General features: G+C 45.5%; 1 protein-coding gene and 1 long non-coding RNA gene across 6 annotated transcripts; one reads left to right on the forward strand and one right to left on the reverse strand.

Annotated features, from left to right (window-relative positions):
- DNAJB5 (DnaJ heat shock protein family (Hsp40) member B5) lies at positions 1-8840 on the forward strand. 4 transcript variants are annotated; one of them, XM_015472533.3, is made up of 5 exons: positions 25-105; positions 945-1089; positions 3412-3656; positions 6680-7281; positions 7417-8840. In XM_015472533.3, exons 2-5 carry the CDS (start codon positions 1022-1024, stop codon positions 7648-7650), a joined length of 1149 nt encoding a protein of 382 aa, XP_015328019.1. In that variant the 5' UTR covers positions 25-105; positions 945-1021; the 3' UTR covers positions 7651-8840. The 4 variants fall into 4 exon arrangements, with proteins under 4 accessions (NP_001014959.1, XP_015328019.1, XP_015328018.1 ...); XM_015472532.3 differs by having other exon boundaries at positions 948-1089; NM_001014959.1 differs by lacking the exon at positions 945-1089 and having other exon boundaries at positions 1-105; positions 7417-7761.
- A 3734-nt stretch (positions 8841-12574) lies between these two features.
- Positions 12575-27001, reverse strand: LOC132346032 (uncharacterized). 2 transcript variants are annotated; one of them, XR_009495745.1, is made up of 3 exons: positions 26422-27001; positions 18691-18728; positions 12575-12782 (listed from the first exon to the last, which is right to left on the reverse strand). It is a non-coding gene; the product is annotated as an uncharacterized lncRNA (long non-coding RNA). The 2 variants fall into 2 exon arrangements; XR_009495746.1 differs by having other exon boundaries at positions 18687-18728.
- Between the last annotated feature and the right edge of the window lie 422 nt (positions 27002-27423).

The raw sequence follows: 27423 nt of genomic DNA on the forward strand, positions 1-27423 counted from the left end.
GGCGGGCGGGCGACTCCTGTCCCTAGTGGAGGCGGCGGAGCCAGAGCCGGGGGTGGGGGCAGCGGCTGTCTGACGGACCGCGGCGGCGCCCGCAGCTCCTCACCGGTGAGGACGCCGAGCCAGGACTCGAGGGTCCCGGGGGTGGGGATTGGGGCGTCGCGAAGCCAGGGGTCTTAATTCGGGGGGAGCGGGGATCGGGACACTGAGGGCCCATCGACTCTTCCGCCGCGGGGGTGTGGGGACGCGGAGTCTGCAAGGTGCTTGATGTCCGCGACCCTCTTAGAGTGGGCAGCCAGCGTCTAAGCGGGGGAGGGTCGGGCCGGGTCGCACTGGGTTCTGCGGAGGCGTTTCTGAGCCAGCCCAGTCAGCCAGCGCCGGTGACATCACCGACCACCCTCCTCCGCCGGAGCCCCCTCCCCTTCCCTCCCCTCCTCTCCTCGCCGCGCCTTTTGTCCCAGCCGAGCTCTGTCCCGCCCCACCCCGCCCATCTGCGAGGGAGGAGACTCCCCGTCAGTGACTTCATTGAGTAGATTCTTGGGGATTGGGGTCTGCTCCTCCCCAGGAGAGGCGAGAAGAACACACTGCCTCTAAGGCCCTCACAGACAATCACACCTGTCACAGGTACCCACGCTGCCACTCACAAGCACTCGCTCTTCGAACTGCCAGCCTTACTGTCACACTGCCATACAGCCATTCACAATCAGCCAGACCTCGCTGCACCTGAGAGCAGGTGATCTCGGGACCCTACCCCTTCACTCTCCACACCTGGGGATCAGGTCCAGCTCCTGCTGCACCGGACAAGGCTTGCTGGGCAAGTGCCCGAGACGCTGAGGAGGTGGCTTTCCAGAGCTTCAGCTTTCCAAGCGGGCTCCGGTGGAGCGATCCGAGGTGAGGGGCTGGGCTGGGCATGTTTAAGCGCACAGTGCTCTCCTGCCCATCCCCAGCAGCACCCCCACTACAGGCCCGAGGAGCTTTCCGGAGCTTCCCACACTTCTGGGGAGAAGACTTCTTAGCCAGCTTGATGTTTAAAATTCAGCTGGAGCCCTTAAAACTTCGAGCGTGGACGCTGAATGGGTTTGTAAAGTTTCGGTAAGTCCCTCTGGAGAAGGGCACTCATATCCATACCAAGTCAAATTCTTCATGTCATATCCTCCTCCATTGCCTATCTGCTTCCTCCATCTCATCTCATCCCCAATTACATATAAGAATCCCCCTCCGTCCCACCCTTACATTTGAATGAACTGCACCCCCTTGTCATTCATCTCCTATACCAAACCATTCAGGCATCCATCTTCCACAAATACCTCCTCTAGTATTTCAACTCTTTACATCCCATTGGTAACCCATTTGCCACCTCAGACATTTCCATTTCTCATCCTTCATCCCCCTCCCTCAGTACTTCATTTTCTGTATCAATCATTCCCCTTTCCTGGATCAGTCCCCCTTGCTATTTCTCATTTTTCATTCCTGCCTCTACATTAACATTCTCTCCATCCAAGGCAGTGCCACACCATGGGATTCCTTTGTCATTCCAACATGTGGCTCATGGGTATGGGAGGGAGGGAAGGAGGGAGGAAAGAAAAAAGGCAATTCCTGAAAGAGCTTGCCCTATGTCTGTGGAGGCAAGAGAATTATAGATCTAGAACAGCAAGCAGGTGGTTGCCAGGGAGGAAACTGGCCATACGAAGAGGTAATGCAGGGACAGCGAGGGGAGGATGAGAGCAGTACCAAGCCATTCCACTCACCCTCAGCCTAAAGGGTGCTGTAGTTCTCTGGGGGCACCCTTTTGGTGTGATAGGGTTCCTTCCCAGTTTCAGGGGAAAGAAAGTGTGGGCTGAGGCAGAGATGGTGGCAGACCACCCCCAGCTCCCTCTCAGACGGCTTTTACTGCTGCTTCTGAAAATGGCTGCCCTCCCCCAGATGCTCTTTCTTTTCTGCCTCCCCCAACTGCAGCCTCCCCCCACCAGGCATGACATGCTGGTAGGGAGAAGGGGGAGTACCCACCTTACTGGAGCCTTCTCTTCATCAGAGTGAGATGACTCCCAGAACCATGAGTCAACCCAGCCACCTGTAACAGGCCCTGTGGGGGCAGGAGTTAGGGCTCTTGTCCTTGTCTACCTGAAGCCTTGAGGCCTCCCCTTACCCATTATAACCCTTACTCCTGCCAGGAAACTCTGTATACCTCTCTGAAGCAATCAGAGGCAGAAAAGCAGGCCTCAGCTGTGGCTGCCAGCCCAGGACATTGCTAGAAAGACTCTGGGCTTTGGCAGGGGTTGGCCAAGTCTTGGGTCGGAGAATGGCTTCTGGCCATTCCCCCAAATAGCTCTAGCTACAGGAAAATGCCCTTCCTTCATATCCACCACAGAGACATTGATGGAGGGAGATTAGAGTGAAAGAATTAAGAGTCCTGTGTTTCTCCCTCATATAAATAACAAATGCCCTTGCACCCAGCATGCAAGGGATTATCAAAGGAGTATGGGCCTGGCACTGGGCCAGATCCTAAACCATGCAGCAGGTGAGAGAGAAGAACTGGTAGAAAAGGTATTGAGGAAATGTTGGTTAGTGCCCAACTGTCTCCTAAAAACTAAGGTTAAAAAGACCCTACCCTAGGATGCTTTTGTTCACTAACACTGATGCTTACACAGCACAGACATGTCTTCAAACACAGTTTTGTGTGTAGACACTGGGAAATGAGTAAAGCAAACTGTTGCCCTGGTTAGAAGGGCAGTGTCACCCCCGTGCTAATGAGGGAGTTAGAAACAGCAGTTTCCAAGGCTGTTAGTCATCCTCTGATCTGAATCACACTTGAGGCTTAGCATAATTTGGGGAGTGGGGGTAGGAAGACCTGGGGTCTCCAATGGCAGAGAGGAATTCAGCACCCACACCTGACTCAGCCTGGCTGGCCAAGGCATCTGGCTGAAGACCCAGGCCCGTCCCCAGTCCTGGGCCACTGCCCCAGCTGCCCTTAGCCTGGGCACCATGCCTGAGGCATGGCGTAGGAGACCACGATGCTCAGGTGACCTCACCCAGTACACTGATCTTGGCCAGCTCCTGTGTGTGGATCTGTCAGTCCATGGTACCGCCACACTCAGCTGGGCTCGTGGGGGTCCTCAGTCTGGCCCAAGGACCTAGGCCTTAGAATAGCCCCGAGACTTGGGCCACAGCCCCCAGCTTCCTGTTGGGAAAACCCAGGAGCTAAACAAAGAATCACAGAATCCTAGAATGTCAGAGCTGGAAGAGATCTTCTAGTCCAAACCTTTCGTCATACTGATGGAGAGACAGAGGCCCACAGAACAGGCATGACCTGCTGAAAGTTACACAGTGAGTCATTTAGGAACTTCAAGATCATCAGGAATAGGACCGGGGTAGAAGGGAACAGTGGCATCAAGGATCAGCCCTGGTTTCTTTCAGAAACAAGGAGACCAGTGCCGGTCCAGTGGCTGTGATGGGAAAGGATTACTACAAGATTCTTGGGATCCCGTCTGGAGCCAACGAGGATGAGATCAAGAAAGCCTATCGGAAGATGGCCTTGAAGTACCATCCAGATAAGAACAAAGAACCCAACGCTGAGGAGAAGTTTAAGGAGATTGCAGAGGCCTATGATGTGCTGAGTGACCCTAAGAAACGGGGCCTGTATGACCAGTATGGGGAGGAAGGTAAGAGGGCAGTGCCCCAGCCTGATACTGGATGTCTTTCCTTGTTGGGGGTCCTGGGTGACCTAGTTCTCAAAGCAGGGAACTGGAGACCGAGAAAAGGGTGAGAGGCACAAGTGTTCCCAGCACTGACATCCAGAGGAAAAAAGAGACCACACACTCCCCAGTCTCAGCTCCCCATCCCTCTCCCTGCCTTTCTCTGCCCCTCTCCCTCCTCAAGTTCAGGCCTTAGAGAAGCTAGAGCCAGAGGCCTTCCCCGCCCTTCTTTCCCTCCCAGCCTTATTAGTCCTGCCTGAAGTCCCTGCTGCTTCATTGGCTGATGGGGAAGGTTAGGAAAGGGAGTGTGTGGCTCTCTGAGGACAGAGCATTTACAATCATCAGCATAAAAGTTTGGCCCTTAAGCAGCCGGGGAATTAACTACTGGAGCTCTGAGCTAGAGATGGTTGTCCCCTTCCCTGCCCCATTCCTGCCCACTTCAGGCCAGCAGAACAGAGTTAGAGTTTCGACTCCCTGAGGAAGTGGCAGGGATCCAAGAGTGGAACGGGAACTGCTGCTGGCAACTTGCCCCCTCCCTGGGGTAGCTGGTGGCCACGCATAGGGTGGCAGGAAAGGTCCAAATAAAGCCTCTGAGAGGGCGGCTCCTCCCAGCACATCCCACGGGCATGATGTAGCTGCTAATTCTGGGCCTGCCCCTCAGGGCCGCCTGCCACCCGCCAGCCACAAGCACCTGTCAGGCTATATTAAGAGACATTGTCACAGCTGAGGACTCTCCTTTCCAGGAGGAACTGCCCTTCCTCCCCAGTGGCATCTACCTTTCTTCCACTTTATCCTCCTCAGTCTCCCCATTCTAGTCTCAAAATTAGATGGGCTAATGATATGTACTGTACCTGACACAGAGTAGGTACTCAAAAGAATGTTCTTTTCCTCTCCCCAGCCCTTGCTTTGTGTTACATGACCCAATCCTCTGTATACCCTAGTCCTCCCAACCCTCTCTTCTTATTCTCCATGCCAAAATTCCTTCCATTATTCCCTCCTCACCTATTAGACTTGCCAATTCCCAGATTCACCAGGCAGTTGCTGGAATCCTCAGTATTCTTTCAGCTAAGAAATGTTTCTCTCTGGGGTAGAGAGATGGGAAGGGTAGTGGTTGGGAAGAGGAAAGCAGTGCAGACACCATGCCACCATGTGACCTGTCTAGGAATTGCATTCATTCCTCTGCTTGGCCTCATCTTGATTAGGAAAAAGGTAGGAGCTGGGTTATTTAGTCACCAAATTGTGTCCAAGTTTTTTGTGACCCCATGGATTATAGCCAGCCAGGCTCCTCTGTCTACGGGACTCGGCAGGCAAGAATACTGGAGTGGGTTGTCATTTCCTTCTCCAGGGCATCTTCCCAACCCAGGGATTGAACTCCTGCATTGCAGGCAGATTCTTTACCATTGAATCACCAGAGAAGCTGGTAGACTTCTTTCTGCAAGACCAAACTTAAGTGAAGGGCAAAGCTTGGGCCCTAGGTCCAGACACTAGTTCTAACACAGATCTACACCCCAGGAGGGCTCCTGGGGATACAGAACAACCTTAAGGAGACATCCAGGGCCTGGGAAGGGAGAAGCAGCCTTGGAAATGCACGTTGTGTTTCTGTTTGCCCTGCCCCCTCCCCAGTAGCCAGCCAGAACAGTTGTGAATATAGACTCTGTGCACCCTGGCTAGGGACAAGTTGTTCCCAGCTTGAAAAGGGGGTAGTAGTGGTACAGCAGGAATCCTTGCAGAGAAATTACCCCCTCCTGTCATCATCAGACCAATTTCTCTCACTGAGCTCTGCCAAGCTTCTTGAGTTCACCTGACAATCAGACCCCCAGTAGAAGGAAAGAACAGACTTTGAATCTTAGGAAGGATGAAGAGGCAGCTGTTACAAGTCACTGAATTGCTTGCCTCTTGGCCTCTTCAGTGAAACCCAAATCTCTTCTTGTGGGCCCAGGAAATAGGAGGCTAATTCAGGCTCAGGCTTCCACAGCCAATAAATATCAAGATATAGGTCCCAAAGAGAAGAGTCCCTTCCCCTAGCCTGGGCCCCAGCCCTGAGTCTGTATACCCTAGATCATTTCTCAGTGTTAACCTCCTTCTTCTCCCCACACATGCCCTGCCCCCCTCTACTCCCATCACCATCACCACCATGCCCCATGAAGGCTGCCTCCAGGAATCTGGGCCCCTGAGATAGAACCTGACTCCAGAGAGAGTCGCTGGGGTCACCACTGCAATGTTCCAGTTCATTCATGCATTTTGGTTGCTCTGACATAAGGTATGGGGAGAAAGCTTGGTGTTGTGTACTCCAGGGTGTTGCACAGTCTACACTTGCCCCTTTTGTGCATGGTACCCCTTGGAGCTGTGCAACACTGTGAGCCCTGAGTGTGGGAATGAAGCATTTTAAAACTTTTTGTAGAGAAATAAGTATTCTCCAGGCTAATGATCTTTCCTACTTTTGAGGGCCCTCCTGATTTCCCATTTGGGTGGGAGTCAGAAAGAGGAAACTGTGCTTGAAGTAGACTGAGAGGGGACTTCCTCCTTGATGATACCCCTACCTTATTTGGGACAAGTCACTTACTAGCCCCCTGGATGGTCAAATTCTTTGTGACTGCCTCTTGCCCTGTCTTTGGAGATAAGTAAATCTGGCAGCCAGGTATGACTTGTAATATGACCCCAGGCCAGCTATTCAAGGCTTAGTGAGACATCTTTGGGTCACAGGTAGATGGAAGAGATTACAGCACTGGAGGCTGCATCCTACAAGTCTTCTAGTCTTAGCTTTTCAGCCTCTTTGACCCTCAGGATGTGCCTTATTATTATTAAGTTTATAAAAAAGTAGAAACTAATCTTGCCAGAGATTTTTCTTACTCTATTAGGCCAGCCCTCTCTGTGGGAGTTAAATGTTGCTTCTTTCTCTAGGCTGATGAACTGAGAGCTAGAGAGCAAGGGGAGGAGACTGGGGTGGGGCGGAGACCAGCCGCACTGCCCCTAACTTTTTCTCCCTCCAGGCCTGAAGACTGGTGGCGGTTCCTCCGGTGGCTCCAGTGGCTCCTTTCACTACACCTTCCATGGAGACCCCCATGCCACCTTTGCCTCCTTCTTTGGAGGCTCCAACCCCTTCGATATCTTCTTTGCCAGCAGTCGCTCGGCTCGTCCCTTCAGTGGCTTTGACCCAGATGACATGGATGTGGATGAAGATGACGACCCATTTGGCGCCTTTGGCCGTTTTGGCTTCAATGGGCTGAGTAGGGGTCCAAGGCGAGCCCCAGAACCACTATACCCTCGGCGCAAGGTTCAGGACCCACCTGTGGTGCATGAGTTGAGGGTGTCCCTGGAGGAAATCTACCACGGCTCCACCAAACGCATGAAGATCACAAGGCGGCGCCTCAACCCTGACGGGCGAACTGTGCGAACCGAGGACAAGATCCTGCATATTGTCATCAAGCGTGGCTGGAAGGAAGGCACCAAGATCACCTTCCCCAAAGAGGGTGATGCCACACCTGACAACATCCCTGCCGACATCGTCTTTGTGCTCAAAGACAAGCCCCATGCACACTTCCGCCGAGACGGTACCAACGTGCTCTACAGTGCCCTGATCAGCCTCAAGGAGGTGGGGCCTGGATCAGATCATGTTTTCACTGGGCAGGGGGTGGGAGTGATGGAAATTTTTTTCTTCCCCACTTTTACTTTTCTTCCCTTCCAATCACTCTACCCTACATTTTCCTCATTCTCTAATTTTCCCTAGGCGCTGTGCGGCTGCACCGTGAACATTCCCACCATTGATGGCCGAGTGATCCCTTTGCCCTGCAATGATGTCATCAAGCCAGGCACCGTGAAGAGACTCCGTGGGGAGGGCCTTCCCTTCCCCAAGGTGCCCACCCAGCGGGGAGATCTCATTGTCGAGTTCAAAGTTCGGTTCCCAGATAGATTAACACCACAGACACGGCAGATCCTTAAGCAGCACCTACCTTGTTCCTAGGCTCTGCCCTAGCCAACCCAGAGTCTACCACAGCAATACCCCCCACACTCACCCCATCCATTGTGCACCCAGCTTGATGTCCACTGGACACTGGCAACGTTTTCTAAAGTGAAAAAAAAAAAAAAAAAAAGCCACTGGTTTTCAGGGGAAATGTTCCTATCCCTGACCCCTTTCAAAGCTGGGCTGCCCTGGGGGAGTGGGAGGGAGGTGGGGAGAGCTAGCCCAGACCAGGGGTCAATTTTCATGTCACAACCTTTGAATCCAGTTCCCACTCCAGTGGCTGGAGAATGACCTGAGTGCTACTTGAAGATATAGAGATTCCTTGTCCACGCCTGTAAATAGCATGTCCTCCTTCCCTTCTCAGCTTTGCTAATACCTCTCCTTTCCCTTCCCTTCAGCTTCCTCCTATTGAGGGAGGAAGAGGATAAAATGGACACTGCTTTCCCACCCCAGCCCCACCCTCAAGTCCACAGTGTCCAAGGTTATCACACACCTATTCATGCACACAAAACACACACCTAGAGCTATGTGTGCCTCTCCAGGGTTGAGATGGGAAGGGAAGGTCCATAACCCATGAACCGGGCCATTGAGCACGAGACACTTTTCATTTGGGGCAGGGAAGTGAATGGGACCCTCAGCAGCCTTCTTGACAGCTACCCTGCCCAGACCCTGCAGAGCTGGAAGTTCTGTCTTCCCTGCGGCTCCCAGGAATGTGCAAGGGTAGAGGAAGGGGAGGGGGCCTGCTGTATTAAGGCTAAGAGGTGGAGGGCACGGTCTGTCTTCCAACCTTCATCAGGAAGAGAAAGGGCTTTGGGGTCAGGTGGCAGCTATTCCCCACCAAGAGATTCAGGGTCACAGGTTTCTCCCCACACCTCTGAACTCAGGGCCTAGCCACCCCTAAACTTCCAAATCCCATTTTTGTGATATATGAAGCTACTTATTTCTTACCCTTCATGGAGGCTGCGTGGGGAATTTCTAGCCCTTTGATGCCTGTGTGATCCCACCCCACTCCCACAATTGTATAAAGGTCAAATAGTGAAGGAGCTAGGCTAAGACTGCTTCAGCCAGGTTCTGGGATGGGGTTTTTAGGTTTTCTCACTTTGACAAGCCCTTGAATGTTTTTATAGTAGTTTTTTTGTATTTTTTTGTAATGACAGTATTATGAAAAAAAATAAAGTATTTTAAAAATATGGCATCTGAGCAAGAACAATGAAGCTATGATGGGGTGGATATTCACTGTCAGCCTCCCTCCTGAGCCTTGCTCACCTCTGTGAAGCCCAAGTAGGCCCTCAATATAAGGTAAAGCTGACTCCTTCCTTCCTTCCTCTAAGCCCAGATTTACAGAATTTACAAAATGTGGACCCAAAACTCAGCAAAGACAGAAGATACCACTCAGCTATCAGAAGAAACAAAGATTTGAAAAGAATAAATATCCTGCATTATAGGAAATAGAGACTATCCTCCACAAAGGATGTGCTAGCCAGAGAACAAGGATCAGACCCACGATGACCATGCCCTCCTGAACTTCAGTATCCCAATGCCATGAAGACAACTCTGTCTTCACCTGAGCCTGGGCTCCATACAGAGGCTGACAAAGTGTAGACTTTTAATAGGGATCTTCCTGCCCTTGCTTTTTATCCTGGGACAACACCTATGAGAAAAACTCATTCTTTTATTCAATGTACTTTTGGTGAAGACTATTCCTTCCAGTGCAGAAACTGAGGGACTTCTGTTTACAAAACGTATGCTAATATCCCATCCTGGGCAGGCAGATCCTTAATCCCGCATCCCCTACTCAGTGCTTTCCTATTCAGGTCTCCTAGGGTTGTCCGTCTCTTCACCCAGGGCTAAATTCTTATTCTAGCTCTTTCCTGAGGCCTGAAGCACTGGGATCCAGGTCTCCTGAGACAGACTGCTCTCTCCCACCTCTCTGTGGACATGGAGGATCTGGGATCTCAGAAACTGTCATGTCCCCACTGAGTATTCTCTGGGGATAAACTATGACACCTTAAAGGCTGAACTATCTGAGGTCAGGGGCACTTAAATGAGAAAGCCCTCAAGCTGGCCTTTCTCTGCCTACAACCTGAGCTTGCCATTCTCGGAAGTTACATGAGGATTTGTGGTCATTCTTAGATCATCACTATTTTAGCCTGTAAACACTGAGGACTGTGAAAGCCTATGAACATTCCTTCTGAGATTTGTCTGTTAGTTGCCTTGAGGCCACATCAGTGCCAGAGACTCAGATCCTGCAGGCCCAGACCCACTAGTGTTAAACATGGAACTCTTTCAAAGGTGGTGTTTTAGTTAGTTCCAAATATTATTTATAGGAAATTCTCTAAGAAAAATGGAAACTGAAATATAAGGCTGGGTACCCAGGCCATACTGAAAAAAGTTAAATCCCACAAATTTTCAGTCTGCTTCCGTAGCAGGTATTATTTCAGTTGGAGCAACAGACTGTGCCTTATACTGGGTCAGAAAGTTTACTCCAAAGGCCCTAGTCTGGGGTGGAGAAGAAGGTTGTAAGAGTGGGAGCAAGGATTGAAGGTAGGCATTATGTAGGGGGCTGGAAATAAAACAGGGTTCAGGACTGGGGAACCAGTGGGGAATATTTAGCCTGCATTTAAACTAGAGGGGGATAGAGGAGCGGGCATTAGAAATTCCACTGAATAAAACAAAAGAGGATCCCAGTGGGGAGCAACCACCAGAAATCAGGACAGCAGCTACAAGGGATTCACTGTGCAGAGAGGGGAAACCCTAGAAAAGCTGGCTCCATTTATGCTGCAAAAGGTCCTCCCAGGTTGGAGGATGTAAAGGAGCTGCTGAAGATTGAACAGTTGATTAGGTTTGTCATCAGTGTTCCATAGTGGTTGGGAGTGGGTGTCCTGTGTGTCAGCAAATGACTCTAAAATAGTCCCAGAAGGGGACTTCCCTGGTGGTACAGTGGATAGAACCTGTCTGCCAATGCCAGGGACATGGGTTTGATCCATGGTCCAGGAAGATTCCACATGCCACAGAGCAACTAACCCTATGTGCTGCAATTATTGTACCTGTGCTCTAGAGCGCAGAAGCCACAACTACTGAGACCACATGCCACAACTACTGAAAACCCCATTCTGTAATTACTGAAGCCAACACACCCTAGAGCCCTCACGCCACAACTACTGAGCCAGCATGCTGCAATCACTGAAGCCCATGTGCCTAGAACCTGTGCCCCACAACAAGAGATACCACTGCAATGAGAAGCCCATGCACTATAATGAAGAGTAGCCCCAGCTCACTGCAAATAGAGAAAACCCATAAGCAGCAACATAGACCCAATGCAACAAAAATAAATAAATAAAAATAGTCCCAGAAAGATAAGCAAAGACTGGGAGATCTGAATTGGTGAAAGAAAAATCAGCAATTCTGAAGATAAGTCAATTAAGATTATCCAATGTGAGGAACAGAAAGAAAAAGAAATAAAGAAAAATCAATGGAGCCTAGAAGACCTGTGGGACAACATCAACTATACAACATACAAAGAGTGGAAGTCCCAGAAAGAGAGGAGAGAGAGAAAGGGGGACAAATGATATCCAAAAAAATAATGGCCCAAACTTTCCAAGTTAAATGAAATGCTAGTCTACACATTCAAGAAGCTTAACAAGTTCTAGGTATGATAAACACAAAGAGGTCCACATTTAGACATACTAAACTGTCAGAATATATGACAATCTTGAAAAAGGCAAGAGAAAAGTGACTCATCATGTATAAGGGATAAGATTAACAGCTGATTTCTCATCAGAGCTATGAAGGCCAGAAGGCATTGGATGACATAATACTCAAAGTTCTGAAAGAAAAATTCTATAATCAAATCACCAAAAATATACACAAAAATGGGAGAAAAATTAAGACCAGATAAACAAAACCCAAAAATCCATTGCTAGCAAATCTGCTCTACAACAAATACTAGTAGAGTCTTTTAGGGTGTGTATGTATGTATATATATATACATATATATATATATATATATACACCCTATTATTAGGAGATCCTCAGTTCAGTTCAGCTGCTCAGTCATGTCCGACTCCTTGTGACCCCATGAATTGCAGCACACCAGGCCTCCCTGTCCATCACCAACTCCCAGAGTTTACCCAAACTCATGTCCATCAAGTCGGGGATGCCATCCAGCCATCCCATCCTCTGTCGTCCCCTTCTCCTCCTGCCCCCAATCCCTCCCAGCATCAGGGTCTTTTCCAATGAGTCAACTCTTTGCATGAGGTGGTCAAAGTATTGGAGTTTCGGCTTCAGCATCAGTCCTTCCAATGAACACCCAGGACAGATCCTTTAGGATGGACTGGTAGGAACCCCTAGACTCCTGCTAATATGATCCTGATCCTAGATTTTATATATATATAAATATGATGCATATATATATATGTATATATGATGCATGCAAGCATGCTAAGTCACTTCAGTCATGTCCAACTCTTTGTGATCCTATGGACTGGAGCCTACCAGGCTCCTCCATTCATAGGATTCTCCAGACAAGAGTACTGGAGTGAGTTGCCATGCCTTCCTCTAGGGGATCTTCCCAACCCAAAGATTGAACCCACGTCCCTAGGTCTCCCACATTGGCAGGCAGGTTCTTTACCACTAGTAGCATCTGGGAAGCCCAAAGGAAGATCCCCTAGAGGAGGGCATGGCAACCTACTCCATTTATTCAACAACTCATTCTTGCCTAAAGAATCCATGGCTAGAGGAGCTTGGCAGGCTCCTATCCATGGGGTCACAAAAAGTCGAACATGACTGAAGCGACTTAGCACACACACATATGTAATATATATATATACATAGAGAGAGAGACAGAGACAGAGAGTCAACATAAAATCAATTAATGTAAAACATCATATTGATAAAACAAGCAGGAAAAAAAAAAAAACACATGATCATCTCAGATAAATTTTTATGCCAGAAACTCAGAAATAAGGAATAGCAGGAAAATTCCCCAACATGACAATGAATATTTATGTTTTAAAAAACCCATAGCTAGGGACTTCCCTGATGGTCCAGTGGTGAGAACTCCACATTTCCAATGCAGGGGGTGCAAATTTGATCCTTGGTCAGGGAAGTAAGATCCCACATGCTGCACAGTGCTGCCAAAATAAAATAAATATAAAATAATATTTTAAAACCCACAGCTAGCATCATACTCCATGGTGAAAGGCTGAAAGCATTTCCCCTATGATCAGGAACAGAACAAAGATGTTCACTTTCACAACTGTCATTCAACATTATACTGGAAGTTCTCCCTGATAAGAAAAAGAAATAGAAGTCATTCAAATTGAAAAGGAAAGGTGAAACTATTTTCCCTTCATAGATGACATGATCTTATGTATAGAAGACCCCAAAGAATCCACAAGAAAGCTAGTAGAGCTGTAAATGAATTCAACAAAGTTGTAGGGTACAAGATTAACACACAAAAAATCCATTGTGTTTCTTAATACATCGCAAATAAACATTTTTCCAAAAAGGAAATTAGCAAGCAATTCCATTTTTAATAGCACATACAGTATCAAATACTTAGGAATAAATCTAACCAAGGAGGTTAATAATGTATATGCTGAAAACTACAAAACAATGGCTGAAAGAAACTAAAGAACTATACAAACAATCCTATGTCCATGGAGGGATGTTATGGGGAGGGAGGAGGGAGGAGGGTTCAGGATGGGGAACACATGTATACCTGTGGCAGATTCATTTCGATAAATGGCAAAACCAGTACATTATTGTAAAGTTAAAAAATAAAATAAAATTTAAAAAAAAGAAGACAACATTGTTAAGATGTCAGTATTGCCCAAAGTGATCTACAGACTCAGCATAATCTCTATTAAAATTCCAACTACCTTTCTCATAGAAATGGAAAGACCATCCTTAAAATCATATGGATTTTTGAAGAGTCTCAAATAGCCAAAACAGTCTTGAAAAAGAAGAACGAAGTTGGAGGACTCACACTTCTTGATTTCAAAACTTATCACAAAACTATTGTAATTAAAAGAGTATAGGGCTTCTCTGGTGAAAAAGCGAAAGTGTTAGTTGCTCAGTCATGACCAACTCTACATTCCCATTGACTATAGCCTGCCAGGCTCCTCTGTTCATGGAATTATCCAGACAAGAATCCTGGGATGGGTAGCCATTCCCTTCTCCAGGGGATCTTCTCGACCCAGGGATCAAACCCAGGTCTCCTGCATTACAGGCAGATTTTTCACCATCTGAGACTCAAATAACCAAAACAATCTTGAAAAAGAAGAACAAAGTTGGAGGACTCACACTTTCTGACTTCAAGACTTACCATAAAACTACATTAATTAAAACAGTATAGGGGTTCCCTGGTGGTTCAGTGGTAAAGAATTTCCCTGCCAATGCAGGAGACACAGGTTTGATACCTGATCTGGGACTATCCCACACGTTGCAACTAAGCCCAAGTGCCATGACTATCAAGTCTGCACTCTAGAGCTCAGAGCAACTACTGACACACAAGCTGCAACAACAGAAGTCACCGCACTGCAGTTAGAGAGTAGCCCTTGCTCTCTGCAGCTAGAGAAAGCCGAGCAGCCAAAAATAAATAGTAAAATAAATTTTTAAATAAATAAATAAAATTTTAAAACCACAATGAGATACCACTTCTACCAAATAATAGGATGACTATAATAAAACTTGAAAATAAGAAATGTTTACAAGGATATGGAAAAATTGGAACGTTCGTGCATTACTGATGGGAACGTAATAGTGCAGCCACTGAGGAAAACAGTTTGGTAGTTTTTTAAAAAGTTAAAGGTGGGGACTTCCCTGGTGGTTCAGTGACTAAGACTCCATGCTCCCAGTGCAGGGGGTCTGGGTTCGATCCCTGGTCAGGGAACTAGATCCCACATGCTGCAACTAAGACTCAGTGCAGTCAAATAAATAAATTAAAATAAAATATTAAAATAAATTAAAATAAAAAAAGTTAAAGTTGGAACTACCATATGACACAGCAATTTTATTCCTAGGTATATATCCAAAAGAATTAAAAGCAGGAACTTGAACATATATTTGTACACCAAAGTTCATAGCAGCATTATTCACAATAGCCAAAAGTTGCAAACAACCCAAGTGTTCATCAAAAGATGAATTAATAGACAAAATATAGTATATATACACACAATGGAATATAAGTCAACCCAAAGAGAAATGAAAATTTTCATATATGCTACAACATAGGTGAATCATTAAAACATGTGAAATTAGACACAGAAGGGTAAATATTCTATGAATCTACTTATAAGAGGTACCTAGAGTAGGCAAATTTACAGAGATAGAAAGTAGAATAAAGGCTACCAGAAGCTAGGGTTCTGAGAGGGCAAAGAGGGAGTTATTATTTCATGGGTACATAGTTTATGTTGAGGAAGATGAAAAAGTTTTAGGAGTAGATGGTAGTGATCATTATACAGCACTGTGAATGTATCTAATTCCTGAATCTGAATTGTACACTTACAAATGTTTAAAATGAGAAATACCATGTTATGTGTATTTTATTATAATAAAAACAATGAAGTCTACATCTAAAACTGATACAATGTTGGACTTCCCTGGTGGTCCAATGGCTAAGACTCTGCACTCCCAATGTAGCAGGCACAGGTTTGATCCCTGGTTGGTGAACACTACACGGTACAGCAAAATAAATAAACTAGTACAATATTATGTGTCAACTGTATCTCAATAAAAATTAACTAATTGACTTAAAAGAAACAACAACATTAAACATCAAACAACAATGAATTAAAGACGTAAATGCAAGAATTAAAACCATGAAACTCTTACAAAAACTCACAGGAGTAAATCTTCATAATTTTGGATTTGGCAATGGATTCTTAGATATGACACCAAATTTTTGAGCAACCAAAGGACAAATAGAAAAATCAGTCTTCAACAAAATTAAAAACTTTTGTGCTTCCAAGGACACTATCAAGAGAGGGAACAGATAACTCATAGAATGGGATAAAGTATTTGCAAGTCATATATTTATAAGGGTTTAGTATCCAGAATACATAACATACTCTTAAATTCAACAACAAAAAGACAATCTACCCAATTTTAAAATAGGCAAAAGACTTGAATAGAAGTTTTGCCAAACTATAACACATTTATTAGCCAACAAACACATGAGAAGTGTCAACATCATTGGTCAAGAGGAAACTCTTGTACGTTCCTGGGAAATGCAAATGTTTTGGTGGAATATTATTCAGCCATAAAAAAGAAATGAAGTAAGTAGTACATGCTACAACAAGGATAAATTTTCAAAATCTTATGTTATGTGAAAGAAATTTCAGTTATATATTCACAAAATTTCAGTTATATATTCCACTTATATGAAATATGTAGAACAGGCACATCCAGAGAGATTGACAGTATATTAGTGATTGCCAGGGGCAGGGAGAAGAGAGGAATGAGCAGTATGTCAATGGTATAACTCTTGTTGAAATGAAGAATTTGTTTTGGAATTAGTGGTGGTGATTGCACAACCTCGAGAATATAAAAAGAAACTATGAATTGTATACTTCTTAGGGTGAATTCTATGCTATGGGAACCATATCTCGATTTTTAGAAATAATATTTTAAAAAATGAATGAGAGATTCATGCGTAAGAGGCTGATATCCTGAGTCAGGAGTCAGGTGAGGTAAAATAGTCCAGACACAAAGTCTAGCTAGAGAATAGGACCTGAGTGTGCTCTGAAGGAAGAAGGGAAAAGGCAAATGTTAGAGGTGGAAGATAATCCAATAATAAAGTAGGAATCAGTGGCAAAAATGTCTGGTGGCCAAAAGGTGGTGAGAGTATTGAAAAAATAGTCTCAGTCTTGAGAGTTTGAGAGGCAATAGGGTCTAGTAGCAGAAATCCTGGAACAAAGATAAAAGTTAGGGGTGGAGTGAAAGAACGTTAAGTGAATAAAAAGGCAAGGAGGGTACCTGGTGGCCTGGAAAGCTCCAGGAGGAAGAAATAAAGTTTCAGAGGATGAGAAAAATAGATAGGCCAAAATATGCAGGCAAATGTCAGAGTGACTTCTAATGACAGAAAGAAGGCCACTGATGTGAATTATAAGGGTGATGTAGGCCTGAGGTGATGTAGCCCAACATCGCAATTGTAGCCCAACTGCGATGTTGGGCTACAATTAAAGGAAGGGAGACAATGAACTAAGATGGGTACAGTGTGGGAAGATGGGTTTCTGTAGGTCCTCAGGCTGACGGATAAATAAGACAGTGTGAGAGGGCTCACTCAGAGGGGCTCTTAATTGGCTTTCAAAAGGGTCTGATGAGAGTGGGGATGCTGGAGAAGGGGAGAGAAGTTGGCTCAGGCAGAGAACCAGGGGTCATAGCCAAAGGGACACAGAAGACACAGCAGATTCCCAGCCTACTTAAGCATCAGAAGATCAGCTTTCACGATTACTCTATTGTGATCCTCTCAGCAGGGATCTTGCTACAAACTGCTATCATCAAGTTTTCCCAGATGGCTGCAGAAGACAGGATGCACAAACTGAATGGAGATAGAAGGACACAGCAAGCCTGGCAGGAGTCACATTCCCCATGTCACTGACTTCAAGATGCTTCTTTTATTCCTCAAGGAGGGGTTTCTCTCACATTTCCTTCCCTATAGGATTACCTTCTCATGTCAACCTCGGCTGCATGGGGACCCTGCAACCACAAGAGGCCATGCTAGGAAGAAGGGAACAGGAGAAGAGATTCATCAATACCTGTTTTCCCAAAGAGCAAGCAGGTCTCATGTCACATGCACACTTTCTGGCAAATTCTCCTAGGTAACCAGGAGACTTGGTCAAATGTAGTGAAGGTAGAAGCAAAGGATCTTATAGGAGGCTCAGCAAAACTGTTCTCTGGGGAAGGCTCTTGGGAGACTAGACTCCAAGAGCCCCAAGCATTAGTACACTAGGCCAAAGAGTGACAACAGTAGACAGGCTCAAGTATGGAATAGTGTTTTGTACTTTATCCCATCTGATCCTCATAACCATGCTGTGAGGGATGAAGATCAAGTGTAACTCAAGGAGGAATCTGAGCCTTCAGTTCAGTTCAATTCGGTTCAGTCACTCAGTCGTATCTGACTCTTTGCGACCCCATGAATCACAGCATGCCAGGCCTCCCTGTCCATCACTAACTCCCGGAGTTCACTCAAACACACGTCCATCGAGTTGGTGATGCCATCCAGCCATCTCATCCTCTGTCATCCCCTTTTCCTCCTGCCCCCAATCCCTCCCAGCATCAGGGTCTTTTCCAATGAGTCAACTCTTTGCATCAGGTGGCCAAAGTATGGGAGTTTCGGCTTCAGCATCAGTCCTTCCAATGAACACCCAGGACTGATCTTTAGGATGGACTGGTTGGATCTCCTTGCAGTCCATGGGGCTCTCAAGAGTCTTCTCCAACACCACATTTCAAAAGCATCAATTCTTCAGCGCTCAGCTTTCTTCACAGTCCAACTCTCACATCTATACATGACCTCTGGAAAAACCATAGCCTTGACTAGATAGACTTTTGTTGGCAAAGTAATATCTCTGCTTTTTAATATGCTATCTAGGTTGGTCATAACTTTTCTTCCAAGGAGTAAGCATCTTTTAATTTCATGGCTGCAATCACCATCTGCAGTGATTTTGGAGCCCCCAAAAATAAAGTCTGACTCTGAGCCTTAGGAAAGTTAAAACAATTTGTCCCAAATCAGGACCCAAAAGGCCTGCCTATAGATATCCATTCCACTGTGTCTCACACTGCCACCTGGTGGCCAAGACCCACTGGCCAGCTCTACCATTCTTCCACTTCCAGGACGGACCTAGCAGGTAACCGACCAAGTGTGCTTGGTTCTAACTCCTTCCCATGACTCTCCCTGAGGAGAGCTTTGTTTTCTGAGGGTTGAGCTCTAGCAGCTGACATCCTTAGAGACTGTGGATGTGGCCCTTGGGTCATGAAGAGGAGAGATTAAGGTTAACCCTTGAGTGCTATGGACTGAACAGTCAGAACCTTACCTACCAAATGCTCCCTTTGCTCCTCTTCCTTCTGCACTGATGCTGAAAAACAAAAAGGAATGAGGGGCTCGGACTCAATTATTATTCTCCTCTCCCTAGGCAAGTTGCAGACATTTATTATATATGAACATTATGATTTTCTACATTTAATTAATGAAATTCTGAGTTCTTATCCAGAAATCATTTTTAAAATGATTAAAGTATTTTCTATTTTTTTCCTTTGAAAATCTCAAACAAGTGTTTTTTGTATGTGATCCTCAGTTGATTTTTTTAGTTAGTAGTCCTTAATGATGGAGAAGGAAATGACAACTCACACCAGTACTATTGCCTAGAAAATTCCATGGACAGAGCAGCCTGGTGGGCTACAGTCCATGGGGTCACAAAGACTTTGCCACGACTGAACACATCACTACAATCCTTAATGAAAAGGGTAAATAATCTCAACAAGGGCATCAATGTTTCCATTTGATAGGATTTTACCCCATGATAGAGCTTAGACTCTAGCATCTCAGCACTGCTCTCCAGATCAGCTCAATCACAAAGGAAACATGTGAACCAGAGATACCTGAGGTGTGTGATGAATGTGTTTTGAAAGACTATTCTCCTATAAGTAACCTGAACTATCTTCATAATTTAATCCTGTGTTATCACATACAGTAGCTGCTAGCCACAACAGCTGAAGCACTTTGAAATGTGGCTAGTCTGAACTAAGATGTGCTATAAGTGTAAAATATACACTGGATTTTAAATACAGTACCAAATAAGGATGAAAGATGTCTCAGTAATAATTTTTTCATATTGCTTACATGTTGAAATGACTGTTAAAAGGAAATTTCTGATCAAATTTGCTCTTTTTTTTGAAGATTTTTTGATGTGGACCATTTTTTAAAGTCTATTGAATTTGTTACAATATTGTTTCTGTTTTATGTTTTGTTTTTTTGGCCCTGAGGCCCAACGTGGGATCTTAGATCTCCTACCAGGGACTGAACTTGCACCCCTTGCATTGGAAGGTAAAGTCTTAACCACTGGTACACCTGGGAAGTCACTCAAATTTGCTCTTAATGCCTCTTAATATTTGCTTAAATGTCTCTTAATATTGTCAATTGAAAATTTTGTATGTGACCACCAGCTTTTTCATTTTTCTCTGCTGTACAGCATTCTTTTAATGCTTATTACTCAGAAACACTATTTCACAACAGACCTTTGCAGAACTGGTGTCATCACCAGTTGAATGAGGGTCATCCCTCATTGAACCTTGGGTCTCACTGTGTAGTCAACTGTGAGGATTCATTTAAAAGTGAATTTCCTCTACACAAGATAAAGGAAATCATTTATCAAAGGCAATTTCAGTGCACATTATTACACAAAATATTATGGGGACAATAATGGCATAACAACTATTAACATGCCAAAGAATACACAAACAATTGTGTTTGTTGTTAAAAACTTGAGATTTATATATAAATACTTTAAAATATGTATGAGAAAACGGATCATGTCCTGTAAAACAGAAAAATAAGATGTGAACAATGGAAAAAATAGCCAAAAGAACATATAGTTGTTACCTCTGATAAGCAAAGCTTGAGGTAGAAGAAGGTGGGGGAAAAAGACTCTTCCCCCCACCCCACCCTTGGCCACTCTGCTTGGCTTGTGGGATTTTAGATACCAAACCAGGGACTGAATCAGGGCCCAACTAAGAAAGCATCAAGTCATAACCACTGGACCACCAGGGAATTCCCAAGCCTGCTTTTTGTTAAAAGAAATTACTATCTGACTTTTAAAACAATATGCATACATTACTTTGATTAAAAAAAAACCAAAAACTAATTTTAACTCCAGGAATCAAACCCAGGTCTCCTGCATTGCAGGCAGATTCTTTACCGTCTGAGCCACCGGAACACAGATACTAAGGTTGCCCTAAAAATATGCCCAACCCAGAAATCTAAAGCTTTATTGGTTATCAGCCCAAAGGAGGAATAGTGTTTAGAACTGACAAAGTATGGGGAGCTGAATCTGAGAACTGCACATAAAACCAGGCAATCAAAAGGGCTATATATTGAACATGTGAACAAATCTGCACGTTGGAAACCAGAGCCAATTAAAAAAAACAATCTGTCTCTGGTGACACTAAGAATGTGAAACCAAGCAGGACCCTATGTGGCTCCTGGGCAAGGAAGTTTTTCTGTGTTTCCCATTTCCTGTTTGTAGGAAATAGGCTTCAGCCTCCTTGACGTCTCCTGAGTTCCAAAGGGCAGGTTCAAACAGTTGCTAATCAGGGAAGGGAAGGAATGCAGAGACCAGGGAGGAGCAGTGAAGAAACAATAGTGCAGTCTTGGGACCGGATCCAGTTTTTGCCTCAAGGGATACACATATAACTGTTTTTGAGCTCTTCTGCAAAACTAATGACATGAGTGTGTGCTGTCATGTCCAAGTCTTTTCGACCCATGGTCTGAAGCCTGCAAGGCTCTTCTGTCCATGGGATGTTCCAGGCAAGAATACTGGAGTGGGTTGCCATTTCCTACTCCAGGGGATCTTCCCGATCCAGGGATCGAACCTGCATTTCCTGTGTCTCTTGCATTGGCAGGTGGATTCTTCACCACTGCTCCACCTGTGGAAGATGATAACTACCAGATGAAGCATTTTCATTCCAGAGAAGTCAGTTTGATAACCTCCAGAATCACAGAAGCTCATCAGGAGAACACGGAAAGCCAGATTAGAGGAATGCAAGTCCTGCACACACCCTGATCCTTTTCAACAACCCACCCTTGAACCATTGCATAAAGTTCAGTTTAGTTCAGTCCTTCAGTCCTGTCTGACTCTTTGTGACCCTGTGGACAGCAGCACGCCAGGCTTGCCTGTCCATCACCAACTGCAGGAGCTTGCTCAAACTCATGTCCATTGACTCAGTGATGACATCCAACCTTCTCAACTTTTGTTGTTCCCTTCTCCTGCCTTCAATCTTTCCCAGCATCAGGGTCTTTCCCAATGAGTCAGTTCTTTGCATCAGGTGGCCAAAGTACTGCAGATTTCAGCTTTAGCATCAGTCCTTCCAATGAATACTCAGGACTGATTTCCTTTAGGATGGACTGGTTTCATCTCCTTGCAGTCCAAGGGACTCTTAAAGAGTCTTCTCCAACACCACAGTGCATGAGTTCTTCAGCACTCAGCTTTCTTTATGGTCCGACTCTCACATCCATACATGACTACTGAAATAACCATAGCTTTGACTAGATGGACCTTTGTTGGCAAAGTAATATCTCTGCTTTTTAACATGCTGTCTAGGTTGGTCATAGCTTTTCTTCCAAGGAGCACCTTTTAATTTCATGGCTGCAGTCACCATCTGCAGCAATTTTGGAGCCCAGGAAAATAAAGTCTCTCACTGTTTCCACTGTTTCCCCATCTATTTGCCACGATCTAAGATTTTTGAATGTTGAGTTTCAAGCCAGCTTTTTCACTCTTTCACTTTCATCAAGAGGCTCTTCAGTTCCTCTTTGTGTTCTGTCATAAGGGTGGTGTCATCTGCATATCTGAGGTTATTGATATTTCTCCCGGCAATCTTGATTCCAGCTTGTGCTTCATCTAGCCCAGCATTTCGCATGATATAGTCTGCATAGAAGTTAAATAAACAGGGTGACAATATACAGCCTTGATGTCCTCCTATCCCAATTTGGAACTAGTCCGTTGTTCCATGTCTGGTTCTAACTGTTGCTTCTTGACCTGCATACAGATTTCTCGGGAGGCACGTCAGATGGCCTGGTATTCCCATGTCTTTAAGAATTTTCCATAGTTTGTTGTGATCCACACAAAAGACTTTAGCGTAGTCAATAAAGCAGAAGTAGATGTTTTTCTGGAACTCTCTTGCTTTTTCGATGATCCAACAGATGTTGGCAATTTGATCTCTGGTTCCTCTGCCTTTTCTAAATCCAGCTTGAACATCTGGAAGTTCACAGTTCACATATTGCTGAAGCCTGGCTTGGGGAATTTTGAGTATTACTTTGCTAGTTTGTGAGATGAGTGCCATTGTATGGTAGTTTGAACATTCTTTGGCATTGCCTTTCTTTGGGATTGAAATGAAAACTGATCTTTTCCAGTCCTGTGGCCACTGCTGAGCACATGGCACTCAAATTTGCTGGCATATTGACTGCAGCACTTTCACAGCATCATCTTTGAGGAAGTGAAATAGCTCCACTGGAATGCCATCACCTCCACTAGCTTTGTTCGTATTGATGCTTCCTAAGGCCCACTTGACTTCGCATTCCAGGATGTCTAGCTCTAGATGAGTGATCACACCATCGTGGTTATCAGGGTCATTAAGATCTTTTTTGTATAGTTCTTCTGTGTCTTGCCACCTCTTCTTAATATCTTCTGCTTCTGTTAGATTCATACCGCTTCTATACTTTATTGTACCCATCTTTGCATGAAATGTTCCCTTGGTATCTCTAATTTTCTTGAAGAGATCTCTAGTCTCTCCCATTCTATTGTTTTTCTCTGTTTCTTTGCGTTGATCACTAAGGAAGGCTCTCTTATGTCTCCTTGCTATTCTTTGGAATTCTGCATTCAAATAGGTATATCTTTCCTTTTTCTCCTTTGCCTTTAGCTTCTCTTTTTTCTTTTCTCAACTATTTGTAAGGCCTCTTCAGACAACCATTTTGCCTTTTTGCATTTCTTTTTCTTGGAGTGATCTTGATCATTACTTCCTGCACAATGTCACGAATCTCCGCACATAGTTCTCTGGGCACTGTGTCTATCAGATCTAATCCCCTGAATCTATTTGTCATTTCCACTGTATAAGCATAAGGGATTTGATTTAGGTCATACCTGAATGGTCTAGTGGTTTTCCCTACTTTCTTCAATTTAAGTCTGAATTTGGCAATAAGGAGTTCAAGATCTGAGCCACTGTCAGCTTCTGGTCTTGTTTTTGTTGACTGTATAGAGCTTCTCCATCTTCAGCCGCAAAGAATATAATCAATCTGATTTTGGTACTGACCATCTGGTGATGTCCATGTATAGAGTCATCTCCTGTGTTGTTGGAAGATGGTGTTTGCTATGACCAGTGCGTTCTCTTGGCAAACTCTGTTAGCCTTTGCCCTGCTTCATTTTGTACCATTGCATAAAACTCCTCACCATTTCCACCTGTGCTGGGACACACAGGTTTTGTTTTTGCCATGTAAATATATGTATTCCAAAAATAAATAAAATTCACATTTTTAAAGACTTAGTCCTCTCTAACATCAACTCTTTATCAAGTCAACATTAGCTGAATCAAATACCACAAAATAAACACCAAAGTTTTCTCCAAAAAATCATATTTACCCAATGTTTTACAATATATGGAAATGCTTATTCTACAGTAAGTTTTCAAACAAAAAATTTGATCTAATATTGTATGTAAGAAATATGCAGGACTTCCCTCATGGTGCAGTGGATAAGATCCACCTGCCAATGCAGGGGACATGGGTTCAAACCTTGGTTGGGGAAGATACCACATTCCTCGGAGCCCACAGGTGGTAACTACTAGAGCCCATGGTGTGCAACAAGAGAAGCCACCGCAGTGAGAAGCTCACGAACCTCAACTAGACAGTGGCCCTTGCTATTGCAACTAGAGAAAGCTCACGTATCATGAAGACCCAACACAACCAAAAATAAGTGTCAACTACAAATTGGCTGATCTTCCCGGTAGCTCAGATGGTAAAGAATCTGCCTGCAATGCAGGAGACCCAGGTTTGATTCCTGGGTCAGAAAGATCCTCTGGATAAGGCAATGGCAATCCACTCCAGTATTCTTGCCTGGAGAATCCCACGGACAGAGGAGCCTGGCAGGCCACAGTCCATGGGGTTGTAAAGAGTTAGACACAACTGAGTGACTAACACTACTACTACTACAAATTGGCACTTGCCAAGAGCATTTGCTAGTAACTAAACAACAACACGGAGAAGGCAATGAAACCCCACTTCAGTACTCTTGCCTGGAAAATCCCATGAATGGAGGAGCCTGGAAGGCTGCAGTCCATGGGGTCACTGAGGGTCAGACACGACTGAGCAACTTCACTTTCACTTTTCACTTTCATGCTTTGGAGAAGGAAATGGCAACCCACTCCAGTGTTCTTGCCTGGAGAATCCCAGGGGCAGGGGAGCCTGGTGGGCTGCCATCTCTGGGGTCGCACAGAGTCGGACACGACTAAAGTGACTTAGCAGCAGCAAACAACATCTACCTGTGCTGCTGCAGCTGCCAACCATCAATACCCACTAAAGGGAATTCAGGGTGGAAAGTGAGGTACTCTGTGCTCCAGGGAAACTGATGGAATAGGTCTTTAGATAGTTAGGAACTTATTTCATGATCCAAATTCTTACATCTCTTCATATCTAGAAAAGTACTAAATCCCTTCACAGTGACTAGCAGGAAACCTTTTTTAAAGTAAGGACTTGATTATGTTAACTTAACTTTCCCTTCACCAAAATTTTATACACTGACCTTCCCCTACTGCCGCTTTGAATCAGTCTCTCAGAGATATCTGAGGTGCTATATGCTACACTGCAGTCCTCAGTCAGTCAGTCAGTTCAGTCACTCAGTTGTGTCCGACTCTTTGCGACCCCGTGAGTTGCAGCATGCCAGGCCTCCCTGTCCATCACCAACTCCCAGAGTTCACTCAAACTCATGTCCATCAAGTCAGTGATGCCATCCAGCCATCTCATCCTCTGTCATCCCCTTCTCCTCCTGCCCCTAATCCCTCCCAGCATCAGAGTCTTTTCCAATGAGTTAACTCTTCACATGAGGTGGCCAAAATACTGGAGTTTCAGCTTTAGCATCATTCCTTCCAAAGAAATCCCAGGACTGATCTCCTTTAGAATGGACTGGTTGGATCTCCTTGCAGTCCATGGGACTTTCAAGAGTCTTCTACAACACCACAGTTCAAAAGCATCAATTCTTCGGTGCTCAGCTTTCTTCACAGTCCAACTCTCACATCCATACATAACTACTGGAAAAACCATAGCCTTGACTAGAAGTACCTTTGTTGGCAAAGTAATGTCTCTGCTTTTCAATATGCTATCTAGGTTGGTCATAACTTTCCTTCCAAGGAGTAAGCATCTTTTAATTTCATGGCTGCAATCACCATCTGCAATGATTTTGGAGCCCCCCAAAATAAAGTCTGACACTGTTTCCACTGTTTCCCCATCTATTTCCCATTAAGTGATGCAGTCCTCATTTTACCCCAAATAATACTTAATTCACAGCTCTCACACGTTGTGTGTCTTTTTAGTGGACATAAGTAAATAAATTCTTTTTTTTTTTTTCAGTAACATTTCTGAGGACTTCCCTGGTGGTCCAGTGGCTGAGAGTTTGCCTTGCAATGCAGGGGATGTGTGTTTGAGCCCTGGTCAGTGAACTAAGATTCCACAAGACTGGGAGCAACTAAGCCCTGCACTCTGGAGCCACTCAGTGCCACAACTAAGACGTGAGATAGACAAAATTTAAAAAGTAACATTTCCTCCTATCTCTAGTAGGACATAGCTAGAGTGCCTATCAAACACAGGACCTGACACATAGAAGCCCCCCCAAAAAATACAGCAAGAGATTTGAAGGTAGTTGCTTCGGATTCCCCTCTAGAAGCCTGCGGGGCCAGCCCCTCAGGATGGCCCCTGACTTCTGCCCACATCTGTGTTCAAGGCTGGGGCCCGCCCCGCCCTCTGCTCCCACTGCCGGCCGCCCCCGGGGCCTCCCCACTTCGTCCTCCCACCTGAAACAATCCTCCTGGACATGACCTTCACCCTCCCGAGGACGCCAATCCCTCCCGGAGGGGCGGTTCCTTCAGGTTTCACAGTTCAGACCAGTCCTGACGTTTTTGGAACACTGGGCCCCTCAGGTGCAGGGGAATGGAGCGTGTCGATCCCGCGGTGCTGCAACTGGAGCTGGGTTACTGGCCCTTCACTCGACACATCCTTCTGGATGAAATGGGAAGGGGAAAAGGGAGGAGGAAGAGGAAAGAGGGGTCGGGAAAAGGGAGAAGGAAGGCGGAGGGAAAGGGAAAAAAACGAGTTGGGCAGTTTTATGACGCCAAAGCTACGGCCGCATGTGGAAGATGGTGCGCTCCGCGGCGAGACCTGGGCTTAGCCGCCGCACCCAGAGGCCTTCCGAGGATAGAGTCCTGCCCCGGAATGGGCCCTGAGGCGTCCGAAAAGCCTTGCCCGAATCTTGGCTGTGCGCTCTGATCTCAAGTATGCTTACTTCAGCGTCCTGAGCTGTTGTCTGCTAGTGGCCTCCAAGAAGCCTGAGAGGACAGTCCTGAGGCGGCCCCCGCCCAGCCCCGCCCCGCCCCGCCCCGCCCATGAGCAGGCCCCGCCCATAAGCAGGCCCTCTCCGGAAATCTCACCCTTTCGTTCATTCACCCTTAGGGTACTGAGCTCCAACTATGTACTAAGCGCCTGAACGTGAAAGTCACTCAGTCGTGTCCGACTCTTTGCAACCCTATGGACTGTAGTACATGGAATTCTCCAGGCTAGAATACTAGAGTGGGTAGCCTTTCCCTTCTCCAGGGGATCTTCCAAACCCAGGAATCGAACCAAGGTCTCCTGCACTGCAGGCAGATTTTTTACCTGCTGAGCCACAAGGAAAGCCCAAGCTAAGAGCCTGATGCTGAGGTTAAAACAGTGAACTGGGTAGACAAGGTCCCTGCCCTCAGATAATTAAGATACAAGTTACAGTCTAGTGTGGAAAGTGCCTGTGGAGGAGGAGAGGATGA

Source organism: Bos taurus, chromosome 8 (genome assembly GCF_002263795.3).
Source record: "Bos taurus isolate L1 Dominette 01449 registration number 42190680 breed Hereford chromosome 8, ARS-UCD2.0, whole genome shotgun sequence".
Lineage (NCBI taxonomy): Eukaryota > Metazoa > Chordata > Mammalia > Artiodactyla > Bovidae > Bos > Bos taurus.

Bases quoted from the DNA above. Each gene is read 5' to 3' on its own strand.
- DNAJB5 (XM_024995897.2), top strand. From the start codon at position 908: ATGTTTAAGCGCACAGTGCTCTCCTGCCCATCCCCAGCAGCACCCCCA. The intron at 3,657-6,679 runs GTAAGAGGGCAG...TTCTCCCTCCAG, and splicing joins TGACCAGTATGGGGAGGAAG to GCCTGAAGACTGGTGGCGGT. The intron at 7,282-7,416 runs GTGGGGCCTGGA...AATTTTCCCTAG, and splicing joins CCCTGATCAGCCTCAAGGAG to GCGCTGTGCGGCTGCACCGT.